Source organism: Mus caroli, unplaced genomic scaffold, assembly GCF_978045245.1.
Source record: "Mus caroli unplaced genomic scaffold, Mus_caroli_1 scaffold_3, whole genome shotgun sequence".
NCBI classification, from domain to species: Eukaryota; Metazoa; Chordata; class Mammalia; order Rodentia; family Muridae; genus Mus; species Mus caroli.
In genome coordinates this window covers 109,162,934-109,185,646 of record NW_028227258.1, presented here as the reverse complement: position 1 = coordinate 109,185,646, position 22,713 = coordinate 109,162,934, and the positions used below count along the sequence as shown (strand labels likewise).

At 44.8% G+C, this 22,713-nt stretch overlaps 1 protein-coding gene across 1 annotated transcript in view; it reads left to right on the top strand.

Annotated features, from left to right (window-relative positions):
- The window catches only part of Lhfpl6 (LHFPL tetraspan subfamily member 6), a 205,520-nt gene extending 183,036 nt beyond the window's left edge, over positions 1 to 22,484 (top strand). The window contains exon 4 of the mRNA XM_021158103.3: positions 21,296 to 22,484. Within this exon, the coding sequence (XP_021013762.1) occupies positions 21,296 to 21,414 (119 nt within the window). The 3' untranslated portion in view covers positions 21,415 to 22,484. The remainder of the gene's footprint in view (positions 1 to 21,295) is intronic.
- The last annotated feature ends 229 nt before the right edge of the window (positions 22,485 to 22,713 follow it).

Here is a 22,713-nt window from a genome sequence, read left to right as displayed (position 1 = left end):
TGGCTGCACATCTACCCTCGAACAGCAATCTACTTCCAGGGATAGTTTGTCTGAGTTAGTTTCTTATGGAGATTTGTGAGTTGCCATCAATGCTAAGAAGAGAAAAGCCACCACCGTTGTCTTCCTTTGTCAGGCATCAGAGTTTATTTCATCCTTGTAGCCTGTGGTTATAACAAGGATCAATGGTGGTTTGTGCTGTCTCCATTATTTGTTGAGAGAACAAGAGTGTAAGTGATAGAAACAATTCAGGGAACAGCAGAGCACCTGACATAGAAAGAAAGCCTGGGAGAGATTTGCCCTTGATGGGGCTGTTTTGAATATGTGCTTTTAATGTGTTCTTTTTTTTTTAACATATTAAACCTGGGGTGCCCATAATCTGATTGTCAAATTGGTTTAACTCATGCCTCAGAGATATCTTTATCCAGCGAAGATTTTATAATTATATTCTTATGTTCAAAAGGAGCATTTCAATTAATTTGTCTTGCTAATTTGCCAAGTAAATTTGAGTAATTATTGCTTTCATTTTGCTATTTAATTTGATTAAGAAGCTACTGTGTGTTCTGTCCTGGAGATTGTGCTGCTGGTGTGTGCTAAGCATCCCAGTAGTAGAAAGATGGGGGTAATTCTTTGTATTTCCAACCCAAGGAAAAATCCTTCTCACTGCCTATTAAATAATGACCACTGTATTTGTCAGGGTCCCATAGAGTCGCCAGACTTATAGAATGTGTCTATGTATTAAGGGAATTTATTGTAATGATTAACAGTCTGCAGTCCAACTAACCTGACAATGGGTAGCTGTGAATGGGACGTCCAAGAATCTAGTAGTTGTTCAGTCCCACGAGGCTCATTGTTTAAGCTGGTTTCTGTATAAGCTGGAATCCTAAAGAAGTAGGTTCCAACAGATGTGCTGGCAAGTAAGTGCAAGCAGGCAAAGAAAAGTGAGTCTTCCTTCTTCCAATGTCTTTTTGTTGGCCTCCAGCAGAAGATAGGGCCCAAACCACATCTGGATTGACAATTTTAGATCTGCTTGCCTTAGTCTCCTGGGATTAACAGCATGTTCCACCATGCCTCGGCCTAAGCTTTTCATGGTCACTATGCCTCAAGATCTGGATCAAAAGTGTGTGTCACCTCATGTCAAGATCCAGGCCAGAAGCCTGTGTCTCCCAGCCTCAGGATCTGGATCACAGGTGTGCCTCTTACTTCCGGATTGTAGTTCATTCCAGATGAAGTCAAGTTGACAACTAAGAATAGCCATGACAATCACATACCTCTAAATGCCTCTCCTTTAGCTGTCTGACCCCCGAGTCATACGTTCCCTCCTTAGACCTAGCTACCCTTGATCTGTAAGTTAGATGAAGGACAGTGGGTAAAGCTGAGGAGGAAAACAATTCCTCCTACTCCCCCACCCTCCACCAATCCTTTTCACAGTTTTGAGCTTTTTCCGAGCCTGGCATTCACGGTGCCTTTTCAGCTGTCTTCCCACTGACACACAGAAGCCTCCATTAGTAGAAACAATGACAGAGACACCTCTGCTTGACCTCTGTGACATTTACTATGACCTACATAATTTGGGCTATTTTTACAAGTCTCCTGTGCCTCGTGTGGACGTGCTAGCTGCTCCACATGCAGGCAGCTCCTGCCTCTGACTGTCAGGTTACAGTCAGATGTTGTCTTGTTTTGCATTTGTTTGTTTCCTTGTCTCAGGCAGAACTACTTTTCCATCCTTCTGTTTAGCAGCAGACTCGTCTTAGCCAAAGCAACAGTCACTGCTTAAAGTAAGCGCATAGTCTCATTATGAGACAGCTATTTGTGAGGATAATGAATGTGTGTGGTGCTCCAGCAGAAGACTGGAGTTTGGTTCGCAGCATCCAAATTTAGTGAGTCACGGATGCCTGTCAGTCACTCTGAGCCATCTGATGCCCTCTTCTGGCCTCTGCCAGCACCCTCACTCATGTGCTGCATGTGGCTCATCTCTGGACCAGTTCCAAACTTTTGAGGCTTAAGACCAAGTTACTGAATATTATCTAGGAGTTCCTTCATGGACCTGGATTCTCAACAAAGACCCCAGAGCAGGAGAATGTTAGAACGAAGTCAGGCAGCTGTTGGGGGTTCAGCTGAAACCTGACCTGCATATTTCAAGGAACCTTGGAGAACTCAAGAACCAAGCTTTAAATGATACAGAGAGATTGGCCAGGAAAGCCCAGTTGATTGAGAAAAGCACTCAGGTACCACCAAGGCAAAACAAAACAAAACAAACAAACAACAAACAACCCATCAGCTTTCTGGCTATTTATGCTTTCTGGTAACCTCTGCATACTCCCCAGCAAAGGGAAGCGCAACAGATTCATTTCTGGAACATTCACTCAGCCTACCCTTTCCAGTGGTCCCTATGGTCATGACATTAGAAAGCAGTCATTTCTATTTCAAGCTATCAGTTAGTAAATGTGTCTAGTCCCTCTAAAAGGAGAGGTTGCTGTGTTTCGTCTGGCTGAGTGCCTAGCTCTGTCTGGTTCCCACAACACACTTCTGCAAGTGCATCTCACCCAACGGCAGGCATGCATGTTCAAGTAGCAAAGTCACAGAGATGGTTCTCACCTGTGCATTGTGTGTGTCTATCATCCACAAAGGGGAGAAAAGGGTGTGTGTGTGTGTGTGTGTGTGTGTGTGTGGTAGGGGACCAGGAAAGGAAGGAGAAAGGGGAGTGGGAGGTGGAGACACCTGGCTGCTAATTCTGAACAACAACAAAAAATCTGATGGTTTCCAGCTTATACCTTGTTTTGTAGATTTTGGTATTTGACACCCAGATAGGAATAAAGGCATAACTAACTCCCTGAGGGACTCAGCCTTGGTCACTACTCAGAAAACAGGCAAAGTATATAGTTTAAAGAACCAGGCAACACGTTTTGAGAAGTTACAATTTTTGCCCCTGCAGCCTGAGATGGAGTACTGCTGCGCCCCCTCCCCCTTCCGCCTTCCTCGGTTCCTTGAAGCAATTTCTGGCAATAAAATTCAGCAATTCCAGAAAAAGAAAAAAAAATGTCATAATTGTTTTTTGAAACAAGGTTTCCCTGTGTAGCCCTACCTATCCTGGAAGTTGCTTTGTAGACCAGGCTAGTGTAGAACTCACATAGGTATGCCTGCATCTACGCTGAGACTAAAGTGTTGCACCACCACAAAACCCGTGTGAAGTAAGATTTCTTGATGTTCAACCAAGGAGTGCTGGGATTGTGCTAATCTCCTTTAGAAGAGTCTTCATTTATTATAGTGCCTGTTAGTCATGTGTCCCTTTTAAACACCATAAAAAGCACTTACAGAAACTTAAGGTCAATGCCACCCTAATGGTTTTTATATGCTGTTGATGGCTCCCTGCTGTCTTCTGCTTGGATGTTAGTTTGTCCAGAAAACATTTAAAATTGAATTGGTCTTGGGGTGTATTTTTGAGGTTTGGGTTATTTCTCAGAACTTGATCCTCTTCAAGTGACAAGAAGAAATGGACCATTGAAACAAAGTATCAACGGTTAAAAGAATCCCACCTTTGAAACAAAGTATCAAAGGTTAAAGGAACCCCAGCATTTTTTCTGGCTTTTCTGTTGCCTTTCTACAGTCACAGTCATTTCAGAATTGTGTTTTATAGCACCACCTTGTTCTTTGTTCCTGTGTACTCTGTGTCTTTTAGAATGTTATATTTTACATTTATTTATTTATTGTGTATGAATGCACTCACTTTGGTGAACAACTGTATATTTCAGCCCATGGTACTGCATATGAGACAGGAATGCTTGACCCACAGATGGATGGAGAGCTTGTGGTCTCTAGACAACTTAGCTCATTGACATAGGTTTCAGAGAGCTACTGAAGTTTTGTGTGATTTTTACATGTTCTGTGCATGTGTGCTTTTAAGTTTGTATTTCTTTATGCATTTATTTTCAAGAGAGACCATTCATAGCTTTGTACTTTGTTCAAAGACATTCTTGATGTCTGGCGATTCAGCCCTTCTGGCAGACAACATTGGTTATCTGATCTCAGAAAGTGTAATGGCCTGAACCTTAAACTTAAGACCCCCTTGGGAGCCTCAGATCTCTCCAGGAAGACTGGACGCTGTCAAGACCTGATTCATTATCTGTGAACATGCTTGCAAGGAATGCTATGAGGAAAACATCCTTATTTCAATAAGTATTGTGCAAATAAGTCCCATGTACAGTTCTGACTTTAAGTCACAGCTATGAAAACATGACCTGTCTTCCAGGTGAATTGACTATCTGTCCAGTTACCCCTGATCCAGTTTTATCTGCACTGTGTGGGCATAGCCCCATGAGTATTGCCATGTTTCTCAGACTCAGAGTTGAGGTACTTGATTCTGGACTGCTGTCTCAGTGTCTGCAGTGGTGATTTGAATGAGAAGTGTCCCCTAAGGGTATGTGAGCATTTGGTTCCCGGTTGGTAGCACAGTTTAGGAAGATTATGGAGCCTTTCGAGATGGGGTCTTGAGGAGGTACATCCCTGGGGATGGGCTGGAAAGGTTTATAACCTCAATGGACTTTCAGTTCTCTCTGCTTCCTCCTCCCCCTGCTGTTGCATTGGCACCAGGCCTTCCCAACCACAATGGACTGAATCCCTCTGGGACCATAAGCCCAAATAAACCCCTTCCTCTGTAAGCTGCTCTATAGTTGTGATATTTTATCACAGCAGCAGAATGGTAACTAACACATCTTTCTTGTCAACTGACTTAAGAGACCCCACAGAGGTGAGGGTTTTTATGAACATAGCAGTTGCCAGACATGGATCTTTATTGGTGAACTGTGTGCCATGCTTAATTAGCACAATGAATCTTTTAAAATGAACGTTCACTGATAAAGACACTTAAGAGTGAAGATTGCATGAAGTAGCAGAGTCTCCCTGTACTTTCATGGGAGGCATCTAGCTGCTGTCTAGGAGTAGAGGCATCCCACCAACCACAAGTGGTGTTTAGATTTACCAACCTGTATGGCATAGGTTCTGAGCAATCACAACCCATGTGGCCACAGTGGTGAAGTAGGCTCACAGAGACCTCTTGCACGGAGGCATCAACTCTGGTTTGTGGGATATGAAGCTAGGAATCTCCACCATCTTCAAGGGAAGAAAAGACAAGTGGGATATTTGGGGAACTTTGACAAAGGCAGTTTGATGAACTCCAGCTATGGCCTTCTGCTTAGATCGGTATCCACCACTTGATCTATCATCTATCTATCTATCTATCTATCTATCTATCTATCTATCTATCTATCTATATATATATATATATATATATATCTAGACAGGGTTTCTCTGTGTAGCCTTGGCTGTCCTAGAACTCACTCTGGAGACCAAGCGGGGCCCCAAACTCACAGAGATCTGCCTGCCTCTGCCTCCCCAGTGCTGGGATTAAAGACCCTACTGCCTGACACCACTTGATCATCTTAGAGGGTGTGTTTTAGTCTTTCTATTGAAGGATGTATGAGTGTGAATGGCCAAGGGGAACACAATCCTTCTTGACCCCTGCAGTATTTGCCAGTGGTGTCTTTCATGCACATTGGTGGCCCAAACACAAAGAGCAATCTTGAACAGTTTGATAAGCCACTTATCTTTTATTTGCTTCAGTTTGCTTTGATTCCACTGTGTAGTTCAGGCTAGCTTTGAACTTGTGACCTTCCAAACTTTCTGCCTTCCAAAACCTGGTCTTACAGACACATGGCACCATGCCTTGATGAATTTTGTTACACCTGCTTGCTGGTGTTTGTTTGTTTGTTTGTTTGTTTGTTTGTTAAATAAGTGTATGTACAGTGGAATTCTGTCTGAGGCTTGCTTTTATTTATATCTTGGAAATAAGGTCTTCAAAAAAGAGTGGCTAACCATTCACCATCTGTCAGATTTTACAATGGGTGTTGGAATTTACCATAAAGAATTACAAGATTGGGGGCTGGAGAGATGGCTCAGTGGTTAAGAGCACTGACTGCTCTTCCAAAGGTCCTGAGTTCAAATCCCAGAAACCACATGGTGGCTCATAACCATCTATAATGAGATCTGATGCCCTCTTCTGTGTGTCAGAAGACAGCTACAGTGTACTTACATATAATAAATAAATGAACATTTAAAAAAAATCAGAAAATTGGGCCTAACTGGATTTGGTTTGATTATATTCCCTTGATTTGCCTTCCAAGCATAGTGAGACTGTAGAGGGAAAAATCTCCTAGCTCGGGGCAGATAGCCAGCATCAAAGTCCTGCCTGGAGCCACTGGGTTCCCAATAATTCATTGCCTATGGAGAGTGAGCAGACGCCACTCAGTGTTCGGTGGAAATGTGACACAGACAGGGTGGGAGACTGGTGCCATCACAGTTGAATGCCGTCTTTCTTCAGACAGGGTGTGACAAAACTTCTGTGGATCTCACCAAGCAACAGCACTGGGAGACAGACTTGGGGTTTTGGGAGATATATTTTCTTTGGGTTCACCCAGAAATCAAAGAGCAGGATTTTCCAGGAAGACTCTGCCTTTATCAAAGCACCCCAGACAAAAACTAAAGGACGATCTTCACGGTCTTTGAGACATGAACTAAACTAAAGGAAGCCTTGCTGGTTATTTTAGCCATTCCCACCTGGAGCTCAGCTTTTGTGTTCATTCACAGTGTGAGCACAAAGGCCACCTCTGTTCACGCAACCAATGACACCCGAACAGCAGATATCTCTAGTAAGGCTTTTAGGTTGCTTCAGTGTTAAGGGGCAAAGATCATAGTGCATGTGATGGCAGATACCCAGCTGGCCAATGACAAAGGGGAAACAGCATTTAATAAGAATGGTACAAGGATGTATGTTAACAGGTGTGTCTAATGTGTCCCATAGAGCATCTTGGGAGTCATTCCACGCGTCCTAGCTTCACTGTATTTTTAAGGGGGTGTTTGGAGTTCTTGGCATCTGTACTAGAGAATTTTGGGTGGGTCAGGCATCTTTAACTTCCCTCTAGTGATTATGTGGGTCTTACTGGTTTGCTGGGATGGAGGGATGTAGAACCTCTATTCAGTGTAAAGTGCAGAGGAATTACTTCTGGATCAACCTGACACCAAAGAAAAACAAATAAGTGCATTGTAAAGATGTTACCTGGGGAGTCTGAGATGTTTGATGAATGGTGTAGCTTTGTTCTATGCAGCCACAGCTACAGCATCACTTGGTTACCCAGTTCCTAGACCCACTGAGTACCCTTCCTAGACCCATGGAGTGTAGGATCCCCAGCTCGGTCCTTCCCTGCCAATAGATTTCTATCCCCTCCCTGAGGCCATGTGCACGTATGGGAGGATTGCACACAGCTGGTGTGGAGGAGTGACTCATAACAGTGTGATGGGCCTCCTCAGGGAGGCAATACAGACACTCAAGACACCCAGCTGTGCTGATATGTGGAACCTGGCACAGCTAAATTCTTGAAAACCTGGGCATTTGGCCCAGGAGAGACAGTCATGTATGACAAAAATATAACGTAGACCAAAAAGAGCAGGAGGTCTAGGGTCTTGACTATCCATATTGCCTCCCCGAGGAGGCTCATCACACCGTTACCAAAGGATGAGTCACTCCTCCAAACCAGCTGTGTGCAACCGTTCTCTACATGCACAGGGCCTCAGGGAGAGGATAGAAATCTATTGGCTGGGAAGGACCGAGCTCTGCAGCTGTCAATTCGAAAAACACAACTCTCACATCAAAGGGAGTGAGAATTTATTCTAGAGCCAAATTTGAGTGACCAAGGCCTAGAAAATACGCAATGAGGTCATCTCAGGTTCCCATATTCCTACATGGAAGCAGCTTCATAAAGTAATTTTTAAAAAAAATAATAGCTGCATACCACAGAATTGTTATAAGGCAATTTTAAAATACAGCAATGAGCACATCAGAAAGGAGGCTAAAGCGAAATGGAGGAAGCCCTGCTATAGACCTCAGATGCTATCTGACATCACTGGTAGCTTTTGAGTTGGTGGAAGTTAGTTATCTGCTAAGTTAATAGATTCCAGAAAGGTGAATCTATGGATATTAGTTCCAACACAGAGGTAGGCAAAGAACGGCTTCTCAGGGGGCTAAAGCTAGCCCAAGATAAGGTAGCCAGCTTCTGGTCCTGCCACATTCCAACCACGTTCCACACCACTGTAGCGCTGATTAGTCAATCAGTCTTTGAAGAAAGAGCTTTTTGCCAGGAATTTTCATTCCCTCAGCTAAAGAGGTGTTATCATCCCCAGTGGGGCTTCTTTAAGCCCTCCCACACTCCTGCCTATAGCCCCCATCATAGCTAATTGCTTGGTAAATAAGCCTAATAAGCAATTTACATTGACATGAAGTGCATGCAGTCATCTTTAGCATTCAATGGCAATGATTCCAGGACCCTTGCAGACACTAATCTCGGAGAATGTTCACATTCCTTATTGAAATTGGTGTAGCATCCTCACGTAGCCTCCCTACAGTTTCCTGTACATTTAATTTCCTCTCCAGATGACTTACAATACCTGCTCCAATGTAATAACCCTGCTAGTACGCTATGAGGGGATAAGGGAAGAAACAGTGTACACACATGTTCACTGCAGACACCACATTGCAGGTAAGGAGTACCTTTATTTTCAGTTAAATCAAATCTATGTTCCAAAAGTCCGTAGGTACCAAGGTCAGACACGATGTCCAGATGATCTAGTTTGATGACGAAAGATGATGGTGGTTTATTTATAGCCCCACCCCCAACTTATACTTATTTGCTTTGAGCATGTGAAATTACTTTAAAGAATGAAGGCATTCATTCTTTAAAGGGCTGACAAGAAGTGTCAGTGGTTAAGAACACCTAAGGTTCTTTCACAGGGCCCAGGTTCATTCAGTTCTCAGCTCGGAGTTCTAGGAGATCCAATTCCCCCTTCTGGCCTCTGTTGGCATTGCATGTAGTGCACATATGTACACACCCACACACAAAAAATTAAAGTAAATACTTTTTAATGAAGTCCAATATTGTGGTTCTGTTTAATGCTCCTTCTGACACACGCATGTGCACACACACACAGAGGCTCGTATGTTGGGACACGCATTCTTAGAAGGCATGCTGTTTTGAGAGGTTAAGCGACCTTCTGGCTAGCTAGCATGGGGTAGGTTGCTGAAGGCAACCTTTAAAGGTACAGCTCTATACACTAGTTCTAGTTTGACTCTCTCACCTTCCTGTTCTGTCCCCCTTGAGGGGCTTTGCCTTACGCTCACCATAACAAAGAACTGCTCACCCACACCTTTTCCATCCAGTGGACTGAAAGCCCCAAAAACCGGGAGCCCAAAGGAATCCTCCCTCCCTTCTGTCAGAAGGTTTGTCCTAGGCAAGAAGTAGTAACTGATACAGCACGTAGTCACGGTTGCATATACAGCATAGGTAAATAGTCAAGATTAAGTGTTTCTCTGTAATTAGCTGAGACACTAGCTTGCTTTAGTGTGGGAATCGGGACGTTATATATCATAAACAAAGCCAGCCGCCTAGTGTAGTGACATGCTGAGGAGAGCACTTTTGAGAGACCTGGGAAAGTCACCAGTGTCCTGGACACCTATCCTCGTGATTAAAACACAAAAAGTGACCTAGATACAGGGCTAGCAAGCTATGGGCCAAATCTGCTCTCTACACTTCTGTAAATTACATTTTATGGGAAGGCAGCGATGCTCACTGACATACTTGGTATCAGTGGTTGCCTTTGAACTAAAATTTTTACTGTCTCTTTACAAAATAAGATTGTCAGACCTGTGCCTTCCTTTTCAAAAATGCCTTTAGTGCTGAAGTCTGTGGCTCGGTGATATGCTCACTTAGTGGCAGAAATGAGAGGAAAAAGGCAAAGGTCTCAGAAATAGAGGAAGGATGCCCTGGTTCTGGGCAGGTTTTGAATTTAAAGGAGGCTCTGTTGTGTTCAGACTTAATCCCATCACAGCGTCCACCCTCATCCCTGCTGCCTTCCTGTCTTGCCTGAAGCATTTGCCACCACTGCCTGGGGACCATTTTAGTTACATATAAAAGCCCTATAGTCATTCTGTGTGGGGCTCATGCGTTCCTTGTCTTTCAAATATATCAGCTCGGAAAAACACCTTTCATTCTCTGGAAAGCAATGTTTCCCACGTGGAATATAAATCGACTTCATTTTGCCAGACTAGAGGCATTTGGTGAGGGAAATGGGCCACGTGTACCCCCAGGTGCTGCCCGGACACACTCCGTGGCTTCTCCCAGGGGGCTGGATTGGACCTTGTTCCCTCCTACCTGGGTATGGAGAGCCTGCACACAGGTCTAATTGACCTGTCACTTCACAATGAGATTACAGGAATAAAGCTAAGATGTCTTCTTTGTCTCAGGTGATTTAATTTGTCAGCTGTCGGCTCAGTTGGCTCTAGTTAGCTGTGACTCCCTTAGACAGGATGCATGTCAGAGTGCCTGGACCACGGAGCTGCCCGTAGCCACTCCCCTACACTGCCACACGTGCCAGTGGAATGTAAGGGAAGATCAATACTTTTGATTCAGAAAATTTTAGAATTAAAAAAAAAGATCTGTGGCGTATAGCTGTTGCTAAGTTGTACAATACTTGGGTAGCAGGCACACATCCCTGAACTTGACACACACCCCCACTTCAGATAAGGAGTGGTCATTATGTCAGTTTTTCATTTTGCATGTATCCATGTTGATTTACGTGTTGTGTGCGCACACACACGTGCATGTATGTGCATGTATGTGAGTATGTGTGCATATGTGTGTGCATGTGTGTGTGTGCATATGTGTGTGGTGTACATTCAGTGTGAGCTGGGCAGTGAGTTGCAGTGAGCTGCCTGTCTATACTCCAGCTCTCTGAACCCAAGCCTGGTGTTTTAAATACAAATGCTATGCTCAGCTTTCCCTGTGTCCTGGGGAGTGGAGCTCAGTCTGGTGTGTGTGTGTGTGTGTGTGTGTGTGTGTGTGTGTGTGTGGCAGCACTTTAGTGATGGACCTGTCCCCCAGATGTCCCCCAGTCATGTTGCTTATCAATTTCTTTCTCCGTAGACTCGCAAGCATGAACCTTGCCCCCATTTGAGGATATATGTGTATATGCATCTATAGCTCATATATGTGTATATGCATCTATAGCGCATATATGTGTATATGCATCTATAGTTCATTTTCTTATTGAGATTTGCTCCATTTTGATCTTGAAATCATTCTATAAACAGTGCACACATCCTTTCCATCCTTTGTCTCAACACGTTTGCAAGAAAAGGAGGGCAGGGAACTGACTGTGACACTGTGTGAGGGATTTGGAGAGAAAGGCCTGTCTTTCTATGGTATTTAAGTGCGTAGTTTTTTTTTTTTTCTTGTTCCATTGATCCTTTGCTTCTTTCTACCTTTGTTCCTTGTACAACAAAAGAGAATAAGGTGAGGCATGCCTGCTTCTTCTCTACCCAAACTTTATATTTGCATATCAGTATGCTAACTGTCAAAATGTCTCAATGAAAGATAATGTGCTTTGAAATCAGACATCTTATAAAGTCCCGACTCAGGACCAGACATGCCGGATGGCCAGCAGTGACCCTGTGAGGAAAGAGAAAGAGGCAAGGACACTGTGGAGCTCACATTCCCACGGGGAGCACAAGAAGGCACAGCAAGGATAGAGAGATGGGGTGGGGGTGGGGTGATAGCAGTGTCAGTCAAGTTTTCATTCGGAAAGCAAACACCCAAAGCAGCTAACTTTATACAAAATAATAATAATAATAATAATAATAATAATAATAAAGAAAGAAAAAAAAGGAAGAGGAGGAGGAAAAGATCAAGACTGGGTGACCCTGCTTGTTTGGAGAGAGTGTAAACAATGCAGAACAATCACATTTTAAACTAGAACAAGAGACTGGGCCATTCTGTTTCTTCTAGGGCCTCCAGTAACATAAAGGCTTCCCACAATAACCTATGTTGCCAAGGCTCCACCACCCATTCCTGATGCCCACACTGTCACTTTCATTAACAGTAACCCACAGGGGACACAAACTAAAGCAAATGGTGCCTGAACCATACCAGATACCAGGTAGTCCAGAGACATGGGTAACCTGAGTTTTTCTGCTTCGTTCTGTGTCTAGCAAAGCCTGTGGGACCCGACTGTGGGCCCTGCATTGCCTCTCAAGGCAGGAGCTAGGACAATCTGGGGTTCCAGTTGTACAGCTGAGTATCCATAGCAGGTGGCAACCCCAGTGTGGAATTGGGACACTCCTCATGACCTTTGTCGAATACGATCATCATCAGGGTGGCTAAAGGAAGCGAGTTTGGAGCATGTCAAATGCTAGGTTTTCAGGCAAGGACTATCTGATTTCCACAAGCTCAGTTTATGTTAGACCTGGCTTGCTGTTGTAGAATGAGCATTGCACAGCATTGCCATCTTAAACAGAGTTGCAGCTGATTCCAGATAAAGACCCCCAGCAAGTCAGGGCCATCCCGAGAGTCCTTTATAGGAGGAGGGATGGGCAGGGCCGTTTGACCCTCCTCTGAGATTCTTGCCTCCTGTACCCATGTGCCCTCCTGCTGTATGTAATTCTGCCCCAGCTGAATGAGAGTGAAACTTCCATTACTAAGGGAAGAAAGGCGACTTTATTCTGGAGCTGACTATGAGAGACCATGACCTAGAAACAAGGATTTGGGTTAATGCAGATACCATACGCCAAGCAGGTAATATTTTCATGAAACTGTTAATTAAAGGGGAAAAAAAGAGAAAGTTATAAGTCAAGGTACTTTTCAAATACTTGGTGGGCACATAGGTAAGCTGGTTACAGCAGAACCGGACTTCAAATACCATCTGACCACATTCTTAGCTTTTGGGTTTGTGGAAGCTAGTGGTCTGTTAATCTAACATTTCAGTCGATTGTCACAAGGTCAGACACAGAGGTCAACACAGAGAGTGATGGAGCTATGGGTAGTTCAAGATAATGTTCTTGCAACACTTCTACCCTCCCAACCCTCCACAAGTGTGAAGCACAAATCAGTCAATCTACTTTGTGGAATCTTTGACATAGCTGTGGCTTCTGGGTTCTTCTATTCTTGAGTTCATATGGTGGTCTCGGGAGATAGAAGATTAACTGAAGGGGAAGGGGGTGCTGTTGGCTTCCAAACAATTCTGCTAGGCTCCTCCCAACAGCTACCTAGCAATAGCTTGCATCTCTGTCAGCAGGTAGAGCCAGGAGACAAGTATATAAAAAGACTACTCCTTAGTGTTTCTCTCTCTCTCTCTCTCTCTTTCTCTCTCTCTCTCTCTCTCTCTCTCTCTCCCTTTCTAGGTCTGCTTCCCTCCCCCCACCAATACATTTTCCTTATACTAGGTCTGCCACATGACTTGATTGCTTAGGGGGATTCCTGGGCATGGACCTACAGCGATGCTCCCTCCCACTGTACTGTTTTATAAATCACAACCGGTGCAGTCTATACGCTTTCAGGAGGTCACCTTGGCTCTGGTGGGACTTTTGGAGAATCATTCACATTCCTGCTGTCCATCACCTGTAATGATGCTCCTGCAGATAAGCCTGAAAAAACTTGCTCCCCCAACCTAGATTTGGGTGGGGTCTGGCACTGCTGCCCTACAGAGATATTTGCTCATGTCTCCCCAGGAAAAGCTAGAAATACCGTCGGGTTGCCAAGAGAGTGCCCACTGTGGTGTAAGAGGCTCAGTGATCAGGTGCTAAATTCTCAAAATGCAGATCCTTCATAACTGGACATATTCAAAGTGGACATGGGAGGGGATCTTGTACAAAGACTGGAGAAACTCAAAGGGTAAGAGAAAGTCCATATTCCCTCTAGCACATAAGTTCCAACAGAACGGGTGCACCTCGCAAGAAGAGGAGGATCAGCCTGGACCTTCCTCCTACACCATCTGGCACAAAGAGAAAGTTCTATGATTAATTTAACCCAAGTTCACGGCCAAGTAAGACACTTGCTGGAGATATGGGGCAAGTTAGTCATCTTGCAGGGAACTAGAGATATCGTCGGTCATCTGAGAAGTGAGCATGGCATTGAGAAAGTATAAATGGATTTGCATCTCTTATTTCCTAAAAGAATCTTAGATAAAGAGAAGAAAATGAAGTGCCCCTCCCTGTTTAGCCCCTGGCTTGTGGGCTTCCTCTGACAGCTATTATACAATTATAAATGTTTGGATTTCTAATTGCAGCCCCAGCACAGTGTATGATAGCCACTCCTGGCACAAATGGGTATCGATTGCCATCGGGGACCTCAGGCATTGTACCAAGCATCAGAATACAGAAAGAAACCAACCAATGCTATCTCAGCCAGAGTATGAAACATGAGCTGAATTAATTCGTGAAAAGATAGAGGTCATATTACATGGGCGAGAAGATCAGGAGAACTCCATGAGATGGATCTAGCCTAGCATCTTTTTACCTCCCGTGTCCCTTATTCCTTCCAAAAGCTTCACAAATAAGACTAAATGAAATCACCCTCCAACGCCAACCACACCTTGCTCCACCCTGGCCCCCCACCCCCCACTGGAGCTGCCCTGGATCGCTGCCAGGGAACGTTTGCCTGTGGACTTGGCGGCTGGCTGTGGTGTGCTGCTTTCTGTCCCATTAACCTCTATTTTATCTGTCAAGAATGGTATTCCCCATTGTTGAAAGCAGCAATTTGCCAAGCAGGCAGGCTTAGAGTCCTGTGTGATGGAGCATCGGAGGAGAGCAAAAAGGGAAAGTTTAAACAGATTTGCTTCTCTAATTTCCTGAAAGATCACAGAACAAACTTGCCCTCTGGTAAAATGCTTTCTGTTTGCGTTATAATAACAAGCGTTTATTGCCCTGACAAGGGGAGGGAGAGGCCAAGAAATGGCCCCTATTTCCTGGTTTAATTTGGTTCCATTACAACTCAGCATATCCTGCTTTTTAAAGCACAGGAATTTAAAGACCTCCTCTTTGCTAATGGCCTAATGTGTCCCAAAAGACATTTTTCTTCTGCCGCTATGAAACACGGTGATATTATCTGTGTTAATATCACAATGTAATGTTGCTTGTTGGGTTTTAAGCATAAAACCATAGCCAGAGTAGATTTTCTACTTTCCTTTACCTTTGAAGAAGTGTGGACTTTGTGACCAGCAGACCTAATACCTCAAAGTTCTAAGTATTGCAACTTTACAGTCTTCTCTTCATGAGGAAACAACAGCAACAAAACATGGCAACCAAAAAAACAAACAAAACGACTCCTTTCCCCCATTAATATATTCACTCACGTAGTCACTTTACATCCCAATCACGGACCCCTCCACTCAGTCCCCTGCCTTACATAGCTCCTCCATCTATCCCATCCTCCCCTTCACTTCTTAAAAGGGGGAGGTCCACCCTGGGTATCAACCTACCCTGACACCTCAAGTTAATGCAGGACTTGGCACCTCCTGTACCACTGAGGCCAAACTAGTCAGCTCAGTTAGGGGAGCAGGATCCATGGGCAGGCAACAGAATCAGGGTAAGTTCCCTGTCTTAGTCAGGGTTTCTATTCCTGCACAAACATCATGGCCAAGAAGCAGTTGGGGAGGAAAGGGTTTATTCAGCTTACACTTCCACATTGCTGTTCATCACCAAAGGAAGTCAGGACTGGAACTCAAGCAGGTCAGGAAGCAGGAGCTGATGCAGATCCATGGAGGGATGTTACTTACTGGCTTGCTTCCCCTGGCTTGCTCAGCCTGCTCTCTTATAGAACCCAAGACTACCAGCCCAGAGATGGTCCCACCCACAATGGGACCTCCCCTCTGATCACTAATTGAGAAAATGCCTTACAGCTGGATCTCAATGAGGCATTTCCCCAACTGAAATTCCTTTTTCTGTGATAACTCCAGCTGTGTCAAGTTGACACAAAACTAGCCAATACACACACACACACACACACACACACACACACACACATACACACACACACACACCACCTTCTGCCGCTCCAGTTGTGGCTCCTGAATGAAAACCAAGCTGCACATCTGTTACATACATGCAGGGAGCCTAGGTCCAGCCCTTGGATGCTCTTTGGTTGATGGTTCAGTCTCTGGGAACTCCCGAGGGTTAGTTGAATCTGTTGGTCTTCTTGGGGAGCCCTATTCTCTCCAGGTTCCTCACTCCTTCCCCCAACTCTTTCACAAGACTTCAGGAGCTCTGTCTAATGTTTGGCTGTGGGTCTCTGAATCTGTTTTGGTCAGATGCTGAGTGGAGTCTCTCAGAGGACAGTTATGCTAGGCTCAACAAATAACAGCCCTCCCCCCCCAACCCCTCTTGTATCTAGTTTGTGAGCATGAGGAAGAATCAAGAATTGAGGTCTACTAAGGAAACCAGTGACTTAATCTCCTCAGGTTGGCCTAAGTCTTGACACCTCAGGCTGATCTGAAATGTTTCTAGTTTCTCCAAAGGGAGGTATATGTTTGCATGTGTGCTGGTATTGCATATGGGTGCATGAGTGTATGTATGTATGTTATATGCACGCCATGCATACGGATGTGTACTTTTGTATACTTTTGAGGTCATTTTGATAAGCTGGCAATATATCTTACACGAGAGGCATTTTAAAACAATATAACTGATGTGAACACTCGAAGGAAACCACATGGTGTCATACACCACAATATTTCCAGCTCCTGTAACAGTGTCAAAAAGATAACTGCTAAATCAGAGTTATGTGAAAACCTAATATGTTTATCTCATGGCACAAGTGAAAATTCAGAGAGAATCTCAGAGGCAAGCTCTCAATCGGTGACAAGTATGCCTCTGGGCCATCCCCAGCCACGAAATCAAAATGGTATCCATACCTCTTGTGGAGCAATGTGCTTACAAGATCCAACTCTATCTCCATTTCTCTGTGACAACCTCCTTCATCCAAACACTTTTCTCTGGCCTCCCACATCTCTACTCGATATGCCCTTCCTCATCTGCCACGGCTCTGCTTCAATGTCACTTCCAAATGAAGCCATTCCTTCAGCTCAATGACCACAGGTCTCTCCCGATTTGCTGCCTCAGCATCCTGGTGTGGATTTTCAAAGCAACATCACACTTATGTGAGTGCTATGTAATGCTTATCTTCATGATTATGTAGCCACTTCTTTGAAGGGAGAGAGTGTATTCATCTTACTCAACCAAGTCCACAGCACTCAACTTGAAACAGCCATCATTCCACAAGTGTTTGCTAGATCAATGACTGGGTTAGCAAAAATAAGAAGAGAGGAAACATGAAGAAAGGGCGAAAGAGCAGGAGGAAACCGAAGCACTAGGGAGGGTAGGTCAAGAATCCCCGCTGGGAATGGAGATCAATGGCTAAGGCTGCTTGCAGCTCACAACTGCCTGTAACTCTAGCTCCTGGGCATCCAACATCCTCTTCTAGCCTCCTCAACATTGCACACACACACACACACACACACACACACACATCTTTTTTAAAAAAAAAATAAATCAGGAGTTGACCAGTTAGCATTTTTAAAATGTGTGTAAGAACATATACATTCATATATATATATATATATATATATATATATATAGTCATGTGTCCATATAGCATTCACAATTGTGTGCGTGTGTTTGTACGTATGTGTGTATTTGGGGCTAGTTTGATAGGCTGCCCATGTTTTTAATTAATAAAAATACTACAAAGTATTAAACCACCTTTGAGACAATGGGTATTTATTTCATGAGTGAGTAAATGGAGTTCTTTGTATCTGAAAGAATGGGATATTTTCCTTTTAAAGCAAACTAAATCTTAGTTTCTCATATTGCCTGTTAACCAGTTGCTGAACTTTAATCACAGAGCTTTCATGGCATGTGTCATTCGTCGGGGGGGGGGGCATATTTTTTCACATTTTAAAACATTTTGAGAACCTTTATTTAGCTTCCACCCAGCTTTCACCCACCTGGTCTCCTGAGCTGACTGTATTTTAAGAAACAGGGAGAGTGACAAGTCACAGTACATGGGGCCAAAACAAAGAAGGGGATTTGCCTCAGGAGGGTGGTAACTTCCTGGGGCAGGGATGGTGTGAGGCAGATACTACATTTGCCCCCACGCCCACCCCTGGCTGTCTCTTTCTCTCCTCTCTCCTTAGCCTTTCGGGGCTAGCAAAGCTTATGTGAGGGGTGCATGATGAGTGGGGTTGTTAAGCCTTTGGCAATGAAGACACTTCCCAGGCCCTCTGATAAAATCAGGCATCATCCCCACTGCTGGCTTGCATCTAGTTCATCAGAGCAAACCTTCAGGTGAACGCTCAAGGAACTCTGCCAAGGTGGGCTTGATCAGTAGTGCTCACAGTGCAAGCAGGAGCACCAGGAACCATGTGAAAGGCCTACCCTGGGAGAACCATGCAGATCCTGGGGCTTGCTGACTGGTCTGCCTTGCCTACTCAGTGAGCAATGGGTCAATGAGAGAGCCTGACTCAACAAACAAGGTAGACATCTCCTCCTGAAAAAGAGCAGTCAAGGTTGGCCTCTGGTATGCATGTATCCATTCACATGAACACACACACATGACATATACAGTGAAGAAGGCAGGGAGGCAGGAACACATCAAAGGTGATGAAGAACTAAACACAGAACAGGGGGACAGCTTGATGTAAGGACCAACCAAAGCTCTCAGGTGATCTGGAAGATTCCATAGGGTTGTAGAACATGTCCCTATAGGGCTAAGAAGCCACTGGTGTTGACCTTGATAGCCGGTTTTGAGTCGCCCATTGACGACAGCTATTTCCGAGGCAAGCTCGGCTATCAGAGTGGAGGAATGTTGTATCTAGTTTCCCATGGACCCCTGTGTGTGTGTGGGGGGGGGGGAGGATAAAGTGTAAGTTGTTACAGGTCAAATACAAACAGATGTTGGCGACTAGTGCCCAGAGCCAGCAAAGGGTTTCAAGGGACTGTGGTGCACGATGCCATCAGCTGCAGCTCCCTACCAGCTAAAGGCTCCTGTTGAAACTCACTGACCCCGCTGCAGGAAACAATTAGAATGATACCTGCCCTCACCCTGGCTCTGTGATAATCAGCCCTTCGGTAGCTCCTTCATCATCCTTAATAGATGTAACCTGCACCCACATGCACATCCTCGAGTTAACTACCCAGGCCAGCTATGCTTTCCTGAGAACGTGTCCAATAATTAATATACTCTGCCTTCTGCATTAGGTCATAGGACTGTGCATAGCTCAATATCCGTTAATAATGAGCGATGGATTGCCTTCCACATTATGCGCCCTGTGTGGAACAGAGAGACCACACATTCTGCTGACTCTTTGGAAGGTTCTAAACCACTGGCTACTCTTAGCTGCCTGTTAATTCTCCCTCCTAAATTTATTTAATATGGCTAACGAATCCCTCACAGCGGGCAATGGCTCCCAAGACTCGCAGCCTGTGGTCGTCAGTAAATGTGGTCATGCAGCAGAGATCCTGTCACCCTTGAAAATCACTCACTCCCCCAGTTGACCAGTATGAAGGAAGGTTACTGTGCCTGGGACCTGCCCCAAGCTGGAGATTTGATCCTTCTGAATATGTTATCCTGTGAACTACGGCACAGCCTGTGGGAGGCAGAAATGCTTGGGTTGGAAATTTTCCCTTTAAAGTTCAGTGCCAAAGCAGAACTAGAGTTACTCTTAAAATAAAATCTCAGACTTTTCTGGAGCCTGCCTGCCCACTCTGCTTCCTTCCTTTCTGTTTTTCTTTGCCCCTGCTTTCTCATTCAGCAGTGATTTACTGAGTGCCTGGGCTAGGTCAAGCACTGTGGGGAGAGGTATGAGAGGGAACAAAGGCATGCAAAGATCACCCCCCCACACACACACACACACACACACACATACCTTCTTGAAACTTCCGTTCTAGAGAGAGATGTTTGCCTTTGTTCTCCACCCACAGCGCTGAGACGCTGAGACGAGGCAGGACCTCACACAGCTGGGTCTGTACATGGGGCAAGTTAGACACCCGGCTGTAAATGTCTAGTTAGGTTTTCTCTGAGGTTGGTATGTTCAATCCCTGTCAGATCTAAGTGTCTAACACAATATGTAAGCAAGAATAAAAGAGAGGAGGAAACTGCCTGCCATTGGAAGATGATACAATTGGAGAAAAGAAGGGTTAGGTTCTGAATATGCAGCTCACACACAGGCACTTTCCCAGCATGCCCTGGGATCCATTCCCACCCCCACCCCCACCCCCACCCCCACCCCACCCCCACCCCCACCCCCACCCCCACCCCCACCCCCACCCCCACCCCCAGAAAGTAAAGGAAGGCTGTAAACAGGAGTAACTAGAACTAAGAACAGATAGGACAGTGGCCAGTGGAAGAGACAGAGGGCTTACGTCCTGTGCATACACAAAGAGTAACTCCTATGTCACTACAAAATAAGATGGCCACCGATGGCGACTCATGCCTCTACGCCCAGCATCATGGAGACTGGGGTAGAAGGACTATGAGCTGAGCCAGTCTGGACCAGGTACTCAGACTGTTTCACAAATAAGGGATGCTCTCACCAAAGTTCACAAGCATGGAGACCCACTCCACCAAACCAGGTAGGCTTTTGGGGATTTTTATTTAGGATTTTTGTTCTATTGCTGGTTTGAACCCTGCCTCCATTCCTGAATAATTATATGAGCTTGAAGGGCAACTGAAGGGTCACCAGTTTCCAGTCTCTTTATCAACTACACCCCACCTTCCAGTACTGTGAGAAGAATCAACCTAGTGGGCATATGGTAAAGACATCTAATCTTTTAGGGTTTCAGGTACATCATTACTACTCTGGTCCTTGAAGAATTGTTTGGACCCTGGTCTTGGTGTTCTCATTTAAATAGACATTGAACTGACAGTGGGTTTCAGCCCCAGTACAATCTGGGAGGCTTTGATTCCCAGTTTAGGTGACACAGTGCAGGGTATTTGACACATTCCACATGTGTCGCAGTGACTACTTCAGTGATGTCCTTCAAACGGGCCCCCTCCTCAGGAGGATTCTTCCTACAGTTTAAATGTTGCCCTGTTATACCTTAATATGCACACAAGTCTGGGCTAGGGCGTCAGGTGAGAACAGATACCATCATGGCTTCTGTCCTTATGGTTGCTATTCCTTTTTTGCTGCAGTCATGGGTGAAAGGGAATAGCCAGTCTTTAGTCCTAGCTGGCGCGAGGCACCGAGCCAGGGACCTGTGGGAACGCACATGTCATCCCTGCATCCTTCCTTCTCATGGTAGCATTTTCTGCAAGGACTCCATGTCACTAGTGGATATGTCAAAGTGCACACACTGGAAGATGAACTGCCCTCTTCGGAGCCATTCTTACCTATGTCTGTTTCTCTCTCCTTGCTCTGTCCTTAGGCAAGTGTGAGATCGGCTGGGCCTACTACTGCACCGGGGCGGGGGCTGCCGCTGCCATGCTGCTGTGTACATGGCTGGCTTGCTTCTCAGGCAAGAAGCAAAAGCACTACCCCTACTGAGGTGGTCGAGATCGAGCTGAAGAGAGGACAGACCACTGGAGACCAGAGAGCCCGAAGCATCCAGCGACTTTCACAAGGTGGAATAGTGGTTGTAAACCCCGAACAGTGTTAATGTGATGAAATTCGGTTGAATCTGGAACATTCTATAGGAAGGGAGGGTGGTGGGGACATTGTCATTGTCAAAAGCATGGAGAATATGGGACGGTGGAGGAAAATGGACCAAAGGCTAAAAACTTTGCAGGGCATTGGTGTCTCTATTCCACAGAGTACCGTTAATGTACATCATATACGCAGCAAATCTATATATGCAAATGAGGATCTCATTTTTGTTCTCCTTCAAACAGATGAGGACTAGGGGAGTCAAAAGGGCTAGTAGAAACAGTATTATCTTAGGAAGCAGGATGAGTACCCTGCAGACATTCCCTGTAGATGAGGACTGAGCCTGAAAGCACATGAGTAAGTGCACACATATGCACACATCATATTCACATACCACATGCACATGCTATATGCACAGGTCGTACGCACATGCCATATGCATACATCACGCGCACACATCATACGCATACGTTGTCACACCACTGCACAGGGGGTCAGCTGTGTACTGTTGCTCCTGTTTCTTTTCTTTTTTTTTTTTTTAATATACATCAGGACAGCATCATCCCTAAGCATACATTAAGCCTAGTCCATGGACCAATATGCCACTCTATCAGTATTTTTGATATCCTGCATAAATTCTTTATGCCCACAGCATATCTTTAGTGTTTATGCAAATCTTTAGAGGGAAGCCTTCAAATGTCAATGTTATTCAAAGACACACAGTAGTGATCTGAGTAGCTTCTGCTGTAACAACCTCACGTAGAACAGGACAGCTTTTGTCTGCTATAGGTGAGAATTCAGTTGCAGATTTGAGAGTGAAGAGAGCTCTTTCTCCAGTTGTTGGATCTTGTTTTCTTTTCTCCATTATGCTACTGTGCTATACCATGATTATTTCAATATTCATTTTGTAAAGGGAAAAAAAAGTACTATTTTGTTTGTATTTGAAAAGCTCTGTGAATAAATTCTCTTTGATCAATAGCTTACTGAGTCGCCGAGTTTTATTTCACTTACCAGGTTTGCCTAATCTCTTAAGTAAAGCCTGCTCACCATGGTGGGCAGCTCTGTTAATCTGATTTCTTCCTTGAAGGACTCCCATTAGTTCCTTCACTAATTATCCCACCAAGCCTTATAAGCACAGAGGGCACGACAGGTACCTACTTTCAGTTAGATTCTTTGCCACCTTAGCTCATTTGTAGCAAA